At 36.5% G+C, this 11,749-nt stretch overlaps 2 protein-coding genes across 2 annotated transcripts; one reads left to right on the plus strand and one right to left on the minus strand.

Moving 5' to 3' along the window:
* Positions 512-4,450, plus strand: LOC107605865 (molybdate-anion transporter). The gene is made up of 8 exons (XM_016307792.2): positions 512-810; positions 1,469-1,613; positions 1,706-1,874; positions 2,271-2,541; positions 3,021-3,286; positions 3,373-3,588; positions 3,686-3,788; positions 3,923-4,450. Exons 1-8 carry the CDS (start codon positions 660-662, stop codon positions 3,979-3,981), a joined length of 1,380 nt encoding a protein of 459 aa, XP_016163278.1. The 5' UTR covers positions 512-659; the 3' UTR covers positions 3,982-4,450.
* LOC107605866 lies at positions 5,090-6,585 on the minus strand. Its single transcript, XM_016307793.2, has 3 exons — positions 6,364-6,585; positions 5,744-5,903; positions 5,090-5,543 (listed from the first exon to the last, which is right to left on the minus strand). Exons 1-3 carry the CDS (start codon positions 6,440-6,442, stop codon positions 5,285-5,287), a joined length of 498 nt encoding a protein of 165 aa, XP_016163279.1. The 5' UTR covers positions 6,443-6,585; the 3' UTR covers positions 5,090-5,284.

Genomic DNA, 11,749 nt, shown 5'->3' on the forward strand with positions numbered 1-11,749 from the left:
GAGTATTCACAGATCAATAAATCCAAAATTATCTTGGTGATTAGTAACAAGATTAAAATTTTTATACAATCTGTTTCATAAATAACATCTCGTTGACCCATATACCAAACTAAGAGATATCTTCTTCAAATAATAAACAATTCTCTTTGAAAAATACTATTACTTTTAATCATTCTTAAACACCTTCTTTGTCAATTTTCATTACAATCTCTAATAATACAAGTAAAACTAACACTATCACTTGAATCAGAATACTTAACATTACAATTAATCTTAAAAGTAGATGGAGATTCTAAAAACCATTTTCTTAATAGGAGATTCTAAAAACCATTTTCTTAATAGGTAAATCAACCTAATATTAATTAAATATGGCAATATTTTAATTGAATAAATAAATGTTAGTAAGGTACAAGGCATGGTGCGAGGGCGAGGGAGTAGCAGGATTAGTATAGCAGCAGCGTAACACAGGATCATAGCTCCCTCACTGAGGCAGAAACACTATATAAGTATATATAATCTCACCTCCCATTGTTTCTCTCTCTCTCTCTCAACTCTCACAGAACAAGAAAGAAAATCGTCCGTACTCTGCTTACTGCTTCCCCTGGGCGCGTTCTCATTCCCATTCTCATTCCTTTCTTCCTCTTTCTTCTTGTTCGAAAATGGAGGTGTTCTACTACATGGTCTTTGGTGTATTGGCCGCGGTGGTGGCGGCACTGGAGCTGAGCAAGAGCAACAAGGACAGAATCAACACATCTTCCGCCTTCAATTCCTTCAAGAACAATTACCTTATCGTCTATTCCCTCATGATGGGTACGCTTTTACCTTAGATCTGCTTTCTCTCTTCCTTCTTCTCTCAGATCGAGAGGGATCTCGCGCCATTGCGCCATTTCTCCTTCTCGATCTGTACGTCCTGTCATTTTCCTTCCTTGATCTGTCTTGAGGTTTTCATATTCGCTTTCGAACTGGACGTGCTTTTTCCGCAACACTGTCTGGATTCTTAGTTTCGTTCCTGAAATTGAAATTGAAATTCGATCGAATGGGGACAGAAAGAGAAAGAGAATGAGTGAGTTAGGTAGTGTTTTCTTCGGCATTTAATTGTTCTAGGAAAATAAATAACTAATGCTTATCCAGTGTCTCATATTTAATTATTTATTTATTTCCTTTTTTGTTTTCTTTCACGATGGCAGAATATTAATTATTATTATTTTATAGATCTTTACAATTATGTGAAAACTGAAAAGGATGTGGAATTGTAGTATCTACAATTCGCTTATACACTGTGCTTAATTATTTTTTCTTTTACCAAGATTGTTAAGTTTTGCCACTCTATTTATGGATAGATAAATCAAACTATAGTAATGTTTGGTGAGGGATGAGGGGGATGCTTAAATTGAAATTCTTCAAGTAGCCGAGTTACCATTGTAAGTGTTTTTGGTAGTCTAATGGGTTGCTGTTTGTATGGTTACAGCTGGAGATTGGTTGCAAGGTCCATATGTGTACTACCTTTACAGTACATATGGCTACGGGAAAGGAGAGATAGGACAGCTTTTCATTGCTGGTTTTGGGTCTTCCATGCTCTTTGGAACAATTGTGGGATCTCTAGCTGACAAACAGTGAGTTTTTTTCTTTTATCCCGAGTGCATCTTCTTGTGGAAATGTCATAGCACTTTTTCGGGGTATCTCATGCTTCTTACTCGAAAATCAGGGGGCGTAAGAGGGCCTGTGTGACCTATTGCATAACCTACATCCTGAGTTGCATCACCAAGCATTCTCCACAATACAAAGTACTCATGTTGGGCCGTGTTTTGGGAGGTATTGCCACTTCACTTCTGTTTTCAGCATTTGAATCGTGGCTTGTTGCTGAGCACAACAAGGTGAGGAATAAATGTTTTTAACGGTTGCCGGATGCTTCTTTGATAATATTTTTCCTCCAGATAATTTTGACTCACAAATAGTTCCTTGTAATCTGAATGCAGCAGATATGAAAATATAATTTGTATGTGGAGGCTGTATATGATTTGAATAATGCATTGCACATGAGTGGGTTTTATATCCGCAAAATAACAATTTTGATTTGATTGTTTTGGCTGGCACACCAAATTGGATTGATATAGTTTTTTGTATATTTATCAATACATATTTACAATCAAAATATGTGGCTGATAAACCATTTCTGCAATGTTCTCAATTATTATAGTATATCCATGATGCATGTAAACATCTTGCATTTGTGAGCCTCAATTCAGCTTTTTGTTAATATTATCTTTCAGAGGGGCTTTGATCAACAGTGGCTATCATTGACGTTTTCAAAAGCTATATTTCTTGGAAACGGTCTTGTTGCTATTGTCTCTGGGCTGTTTGGAAATGTTCTTGTTGATACGTTGTCTCTTGGACCTGTCGCTCCCTTTGATGCTGCTTCATGTTTTCTTGCAATTGGTATGGCCATCATCTTATCTACGTGGACTGAAAATTTTGGGGATCCTTCTGAGAACAAGGACTTGCTTACCCAATTCAGGGGTGCTGCTGTGGCCATTGCATCAGGTAGATTCTTAAGTTTTGATAATTTTTTTCTTGGTATGTTTATACAGTAGTTCCATGTAAATGCTTGAAATTTGAAACTGCACATTACACTGTCCACTATAGTACTGCAATGGTTGCATTGCATTTGATCACATCCTAGCAGTGAAGTGTGTAAATGATTAACCATAGGAGCCAACTCTGCTGTTAAACACGAGGCAGTTGCTTGGAATATTTGGTATCAGAGTTGTGTCTTGTCCCTGGTGTTTAACATGCAGTTAGAAGCTGGTCCTAACTAACATGGAATGTATATTTACTATGCAAATCTAGAAGAGAAATACTAACTTCTCTGTAACCGTAAGGCAGTTGTTATTAAACATACCTCAATAATTATGCAAGCAGATGTTTTATCTGGTTCTACTTTTTATGTTGATATCATTGTACTTTGTTCATCTCTTGCTAGTTTCCCATGTTCATCTATTAATATATATTGTGTGTTTCAGATGAAAAAATTGCCTTGTTGGGTGCCATACAATCTCTCTTTGAAGGTTCAATGTATACCTTTGTATTCCTATGGACTCCTGCATTGAGCCCAAACGATGAAGAAATTCCACATGGTTTTATTTTTGCAACATTCATGTTATCTTCAATGTTGGGAAGCTCACTGGCATCTAGGTTGATGGCTCGCGCATCACTCCGAGTAGAGGGCTACATGCAGATTGTTTTTGCAGTTTCTGCTGCTTCTCTAATACTTCCCATTTTGACCACTGTATGCTAGTCTTCCCTGCTCTATTTAGTATTGTTATTTGCATTGCATACTATTCTGCTATAAATTGACTGGTTTGTTGGGAACAGTTCGTTGTGTCTCCTACAAAGGAGAAAGGTGGAGGCATCTCATTTTCTGGTTCCATTCAGCTTCTTGGCTTCTGTACTTTCGAGAGTTGTGTTGGCATATTCTGGCCATCTATTATGAAGATGAGATCTCAATATATTCCGGAGGAGGCTAGGAGCACAATCATGAACTTCTTCCGCATTCCTCTGAACATTTTTGTGTGTGTTGTGCTGTACAACGTAAGTTGCTAATTTTGCCACTTTCTTATATATATATATATATATTCAAAACCTTTGGTTCAAGGTAATTTGACTATTGTGTATTTTGTCTGTGCAGGTTGATGCATTCCCTATCACTGTGATGTTTGGCATGTGCTCAATTTTCCTGATGGTTGCCTGTATCTTACAAAGGCGACTGATGGTCATTGCAGAAAAGCCAAGTAAGATCCTCACACTAAGATACCCACCCTTTGGCAACTTTATTTTAACCTTGAAATGATTTTATCCATAGCCCTTTCTCTTTTGGTGGAAGAAAAGCTTTCTAACTTGGGGATGGGATTTGTGTTTGAAACAGAAGCAGGAGAATGGCAAATGAAGGAAAGGGACACTGAATCAGAGCCATTGAACATCTAACTGGTGTTATCTTAAGTTTTCTGTGGAGGCACTGAATGCGGTTGCTTCAACATTTACTTACATAAGGCAGTTTTCTGTCTAATTGGCATAAAGATGCGATCTAAGTGTGAAGATAAACCTGTTGTCCACCAACCAAGGCAAAAAGGGAATTCAAGCAGAAAAAAGATTGGTGGAGCTATTTCTTCTTTTCTTTTTGTTTTTTTAAGTGTTTTTGGTATCCATACCGTAGTGCATTAGATTCCTATTGGCTATTAATATTACTTGGAGGAGAAATCTCCGTTTTGGTAGTTCTCATGTTATTCTTTTGAGGGCGGGATCCACACTTTGTCCCGTTGGGAATAGTATATGTTACCTAATGTGCCATACTATTTCTCTCTCTCTCTCTCTCTCTCTCTCTCTCTCTCTCTCTCTCTCTCTCTCTCTCTTTTTCTCTCTCTCCTTTTGTAATGAAAAATTGCTCTCCATTCAATTGATGCATCCTTTATATAGCCTTTACTTTCGCCAAGTACTTATATGATAGTGGAATTTGTTCACTTAATACGTAATATTTTATTGTTGATTCGATGAAACTTGCTGTTTAAAGTTCCAATGCGTTTTCTCCCAGTAATAGGCCAAGATTAACCATTAACAGTAAGCCACTATTCGTTGATGAAAAATGGTTTGTGCGGTGAAGGAAGGAAGTTGGTTGTGGTATTGAACATGAGTGTGAAAGGATGCATGTTATCATCCGAAGGTGCATTAATGACTGGATGTAGTGTTAGCCCTGAGCGATGGTTCTTGGTGGCTTTGAAACCTTTTTGAGGTGGACACTTTGCCACAAGAAGTTCTAAGTTCTTCCTATGGTTGTATACCCTTTATTGTTGTTTTGATCCAGGCTTCTATTCTCTTCAAAGTTCCAACTAACTAATCAACTAATCAAAAAACAATAAATATTGACGACTCCCAGCATTCTTCTAAATTTAGACGAGTACAATAATACAAAATTATACGAGAAAGGTATATAGATATCATCAAATACTTAATGATACCAATATTACAAGAAATGACTTTTTAAGGAGATGGCAATTTAAATTAACTAATAAAATTATACAATACTATAATGTTCTGCGCATGTATAGTAGCATTAGCTATCATTTATCATTAGTGTGCTTATTATCTGAAAAAGCTACAAATTAAAATGCTTCACAATAACTGAATACATTTTTTATCGTACAAATAATAAGTGCATAAATATATATACATAAAATTAATGGTTACATATAGAGTAGTTTTACAGTGAAATTGAATATTGCAATGAAGATATTCAGAGTGGACGCCTGCGTTTTGCACCAGCAGAAGCAACTTCCAAATCCCCAATGAAGAATAGGATCTTGTCCAGAATTCCGCGGCGAGATCTCTCTTGAATCAGAGAACCTTCTCCAATGAAGTCATTTTCTGAACAAAAAGTGTGGCTGCTGCGTCCATTAACATGTTCTTGATTCTTTCTTGAACCCAGATGTCGCTGGATCTCACCTTGGTGAACAAGATAGTAGTCGCTACCTTCTCTAATAATCTTCAAACCCCTAATTTTATGGGGAGAAAAAAAAAACAGAAAGAAATCACTCCCTTTGCATAAGACTTCAATAATTTTCCAAATTCATTTTAGTACTGCGGTATTAAACTCCCGAATTAACTCTGTGATCTCTTACGAGTTACGGGTTTACAAATTGAGCATTATGATTCAAGTTTACCTAAGTTGTACGAGTTTGATTAAACCACTTACACTCCAACTCGATCGCAGCGGTCTTGAACCTCATATACATCCTTCCAAGATTTTGAACCGATTGGAGCATAGAAAGCAGCATGATTTCCTCCCCATCTTTCCTTAAAAAGATTAGACCATAGATCGTTGTCGGAGGCGATGAACTTCCACTTCCTGCACACTGTAGGAACAAATTGCAACATTCCAGCAGTTATATTTTACTTCCCAAATTATGAAAACCACACTACAACCAAATCATGTTGCTGTTTTCCATTAACAGTTAATATCAGAAGCCGGAATATTCAATTCCAATTAGTGAGATCCAAATATACATCGTAAACGATTTTTCTTTCACTGATAATAAAATGGTATTAATTCAAAAGGCAGAGTAAAAGTCAATGGCATATTCATATTCACTTTTAATTTCCAAGCAACTTTCCTATCTGATTCAATTCCAATTCCAATACCATAGAAAAGCGGAATAGATAATCCAAGGCAACCAATGCACAGAACCGAACAAAACCAAATTCAGATCCATCCTATTCCATTGTGAATTTCAGACGTTAATTTCAAGAAAAATTTGAAAGAGAAAAGGATGTAAAATCGAAGAGGAAGAAGAGGGTAATGAATGAGTAACTGACCTAATTGAGCAAGAGCAAGATGGTGGTGATCCAGGAAACAGAATACCTTGAGACAGATTTCGGGAGGTAAAGTCTCCATCTCTCTCTCTCTCTCTCTGGGTTTTGTTTCCACTTTTTACTTTCATCACAGCCACAAAGAGTTGGTTGAAACTGAAACTCATCTATCTATCCATGTCTCTTGTGTTAGTTCTAAGTAAGAAAGAAACAAACAAGCAGAGGCATCAACCGCTCAAATCAGACGTTCGCGCGTATCGCCTACTCGCTCTCTCATCTCTTCATCATTTTTTCGTTTAAGAAAATTATATCAAAATGTGTTAGACTTAATTCTTATTTCTTTTTTAAGTGTTACAAATAGAATTATTTGATATGACTATATAAAAATCTTTTAGACTAACAATGTACAAAAATTAATATCTTAATTCAAAACTAAACACATAATTAAGATTTACTAAAATCATCGTATAAAAAATTAAATGAATTGGCACCTTTATGTTGCCAATAAAATTTTGAATTAATAACTTCTTGGCATTAATTATTTGATAAACCAACATTTCCATAATTGTAAAGCTTTAAACTTTATGAAAGCTAGTTATATGGATTACTATGTGAAATTAATTCCGTAATGTGCAATTATTCATTTTTTTAAAAATTCATTTACATGTTTAACAACCTCACAATTTATAGAAGTGAATTCTCTTAATTTTTTTAAAATTTTTTTTGTAAGTATGATCTCTTATTATTTAATATTTTTTTACATATTTTTTTGGTTCTATTTAAAGAGTGTATAATAAAAAATCACATTTTACAAAGAAATTAAGAGAATCTCAATTTTACCTGTAAATTACCATAACATATGAAATTTTTTTTGGTGACTGAATATAACACAGAAAAAAGACATAAGAAAAAGAGTAGTACTCTTCTCTAATAATAATGTCTAAATTATTAGGAGATAGTAACCACTCTAGATACACCTGCTTGTTTAAAACAGCAGTCTTAGCCATTAAATCAGCCGCCCTGTTTGCTGTTCGCTGGATGAGCACTAAAGTAGTTGTCCAATTGCGCTGGAGCATCTCGTTGATTTTGTCAAGCAGATCAGAGTCATTCCTAATCATGCTGGTTGTGCCTCGCGAAACAAGAAGAAACGCATCAAGATTATCAGTTTCACATATGACCTCTTTGCACTCGCAATCCCAAGCCATAACAAGCCCTCTCCAAATAGCATGAAGCTCCCAACAGAGAACACTAGAAAGAGGTATACTGGCAGAACAACCTTTTATCCAAATTCCCATGCTGTCTCTAATAATACACCCAAAGCCAGCTAATTGCTCATTTTCAAAAACGCTTGCATCGCAGTTCACTTTACAGACATTCATTGGAGGTGGTTCCCAGTTATATTTCAAAGAAGAAGGAATAATATGTTTTTGGTTGATAACAACATTAGAGAAATCTCGAGCAGCATGTTTAACTAAGTGAACAATTTTCTCCTTACTCCATGGATCATCTTGGTGGAAGATGTCATTGTTCCTATCCCTCCAAATCCACCAAAAGGCCGCTGCAAAGATAAACTCATTTTTGTTGAGGTTAGAACGAATCCAAGACACAAAATCCAAATTAGAGTTCTCAGCGGTCATTTCCAAATTTAAGCTAATCCAAATCTGACGAGCTTTTTGGCAAGTTCTAAAGCAGTGGTTAATATCCTCTAGAGCAAGATAACATCTCTGACAAAAATCAGAAGTAGAAATACCTCTTTGAAACCGGTAACTAACTGTGGGAACTCCGTTGTTGAGGCAAAGCCAGAGCAGACACTTTATCTTCTCCAGTATTCTCAAGCGCCAAAGCCAAAGCCAATTTTCATTATCATTCCAGCCAAATTTCTTCTTCAATAGCCATTCATACCGGCTTTTAGTCGAGTAGGTGAGAGTATTTGAGTTTTTCCAAAACCAACCTGTTTTATCTCCTGCCTGCTTGATAGGATCAAAGAGCATCAAATCAAGTTTAACTTCTTCCGGAATCATTGTGCAAAGAATATCCCACTGCCAATGCCCAAGGTGCCAAACATCTTCTAACTTCAAGTGAGAGTCAAAAATGTGCACAAAAGGAACCAAAGGAGCTAGCGTTCCACATGGTCGCTAAGCATGATACCAAAAGGATTGAGACATCCTGCCTGTACACCAATCAAAACCATCACGAAGCTTTTCTATTGTCTTATAAATCGCTCGCCAAGTGCTTGAAACATTATTAGAAAATTTGGGTGAAAAGCAAGAACTCCCAGATAAATATTTTGCCAACATAATTCTTACCCAAAGCTTATCTTTATTATGCAATAATTGCCAAACAAGCTTTCCGAGTAAAGCAAAATTTACGCATTGAGTATCTCTAATTCCCAAGCCTCCATATTTTCTTGGAGTGACAACTTTGCTCCACTTGACCAAATTTAAGCAACGCTCCCCCACATTTCCCTTCCACAAGAATTGTCTAAGCACAGAATCAATCTTTTGACAAACCGAAGTAGGAAAAAGAGTCACTTGCATCTGATAAATAGGAAGAGAAGAAGCAACATATTTAATTAAGCAAAGCCTACCTGCTCTGTTAAGGAGCCGACCTTTCCAACTAGCCAGCCTATTCTTGATCTTCTCTAAAGAGTCCGAAAAAATAGATCTAGCAGCTCGAGGATGATTAAGGTTCACCCCCAAGTATTTGCCTAGGTCACTAGTAAAAGGAATATGAGAAACACCAGACAACATTTCCTTCCTTCTATTAGAGATATTTCTAAAACAAATAGTTTTAGATTTTTCAATGTTAACCTTCATACCTGAAGCTTTACAGAACAACTCTAAGGTGTGCACAACATTCTGAACTTGACTTTTCTTCGCTTTACAAAAAAGGAGGAGGTCATATGCAAACATCAAGTGAGAAACTCTAGGTCCCCCTCTAGAAATAGCCACACCATCCCAAATACCCTCGTCAACTTGTTTGGAAATGAAGCACGCCAATCTCTCCATGCACAAAACAAATAAATACGGAGAAATTAGATCTCATTGCCTGAGCCCTCTGCGAGGTTGGAAGCTGTCCAATCTATTCCCATTCCAAAGGATGAAAAGATTTAAGGCCTGAACACAATTCATTACAAGCCGAATAATTAGAGAAGGAAAGCCAAAAGATTCAAGAGTGTGCTCAAGAAAATTCCAATCAACTCTATCATAAGCCTTTTCTAAATCAATCTTAAAAGCCATAGCTCCTTTTCTAGACTTTGTCCGCTTAAGAAAGTGAAGAACTTCTTGGGCGACAATAATATTATCAGGTGCTCCTCTACCATGAATAAACCCTCCATGAGTTGGGCTAACAATCTCATCCAAAAATGGTCGTAATCTATTAACCAGCACTTTAGTCACTAGCTTATAAATTACATTACAAAGGCTTATTGGCCGAAAATCCTTCAATCTAGTTGGAGGGTCGCACTTAGGGATAAGAACAATCAAAGTTTCCAACAAAGAATGGCTTAACGTCTCCCCTAAGAATCTTTCTGAACAGTACGCCATACCTCATGACCCACCACATCCCAATATTCCTTGAAGAAAAAACTTGAAAACCATCCGGCCCAGGAGCTTTGAACGAGCTCATATTATCCAGAGCTTCTTTAACCTCCAACATTGTTACTGGTTTAGACAAATTATCACAAGCATCCTGGCTAAGAGATGTCATAGAAATTTCTCCCATGCAATTAACCTCAACAGGCTCAGTAGAACAAAAAATATTTTTGAAGAAATGAACAACCTTCCTTTGCAAAACTTTCGGATCATCAGACCAAGACCCATCACTGACTAGCAACCCATGAACCTTGTTAGATTTTCTTCTAAGGATGGTTTGCATATGAAAAAAGCTAGTATTTCTATCACCATACCGAACCCATTGATCCCTTGACTTCTGGTACCAAAGCAATTCTTCCTAGGCCAAAACTATATTATACTCAGCTCTCAATTCTTCCTCTTTGTGCTTCAGAATCGGATCATCGTCAGCTTCCATTTTTCGTTGAATACGATTCAAATAAGCCTCCAATTCCCTCTTTTTAATAAAAATATTGTCGAAGACCGTAGAGTTGAATTCCAACGAAGCTTCTTGGACCCCAGCAACTTCCTATAGATGCCAAAGTCTGTACTATCCCAAGATTTCTAAACAATGGCCTTATAATCAGGATGTGTTGCCCATGCCGCTTGGAATCTAAAAGGCCGGTTTCCTTTCTTAATAGGAACTCCTTGACATCGGATAAGTAGGGGACAATGAGCAGAGTGGGAACGACTGAGAACTTCAACAAAAGCTTCTGGAAAAAGAAGGCGCCATTCTGTAGTACAGCAAGCTCTATCCAATCTCTTTGCAATTTTTGTTTCCTTGAATTTTACGGAACCAAGTAAACCGTCTTCCAGAGGTTGTTAGATCAAAAAGACCACAAGAATCTAGAGTACTTGCAAAGATACTACTGCGATTTGAATAGAAATTACCCCCTTCACCTCATGAACACTCAAAATATCATTAAAATCCCCAACCACCACCCACGGGTCCTGAATGCACAAACCAATATCAAGCAGATGACTCCATAATTCTACTCTATTAGTGGCTTGAGGGCTGCCATAAACCGCACTGCAGATCCATCTTCGCCCACCACCATCAATTTCCAAAGTTACACATTGATTCATAGCCCAAAGAATTTTACAAGAAAATTTTAAATTAGCAGAGAGGAACCAAATTCCTCCCTTGTGTCCAACAGCATCTACAATCCCTACAGGATAATAGCCTAATCTCCCCCAAAATTCTTTCATAGTTTCAAACCCAATATGAGTTTCCACCAAAATAAAAAAAGTTGGTTGAAATTTTCGTACCAACTCCTTACAGTGCACCCGAGACATCTTATTTGACGCCCCCTTAACATTCCAACTAATAATATTTAAATGGTCACAATCCATAAAAAATAAATTAAATAATTGAAATGTTTAATCATTCTACCTCACGTTGATGGACCCCTGTCTCCAAGTGTCTCTTTGTGGATTTGCACCGCAGAACCGTCATTCTTCTGTTGAGATTGGGTCTCCAAATTTGTTGTTGCACTAACTTTATCAAGCTCTTTTTGTACTCGAGAATCCATAACATATGAATTACATCAATTGAGATAAATTCATATAATTCAAATTCATATTAATAAAACTCAATTTCAAGATATGTATTTTGATAAGTAACTATAATCTCAATAATTATATATAGACATATTATGAAAGCTTAAAACACATAAGAAGGTTATTTTCTTATTTGATAACGTTTTAATTTTTTAAAAATTATAACATTTAAAAAGCTTCCTCAAACATGCTTTCAGAGATATGTGATCTTTTTTATTTTC

The sequence above is a fragment of the Arachis ipaensis genome, chromosome B07, assembly GCF_000816755.2.
Source record: "Arachis ipaensis cultivar K30076 chromosome B07, Araip1.1, whole genome shotgun sequence".
Lineage (NCBI taxonomy): Eukaryota > Viridiplantae > Streptophyta > Magnoliopsida > Fabales > Fabaceae > Arachis > Arachis ipaensis.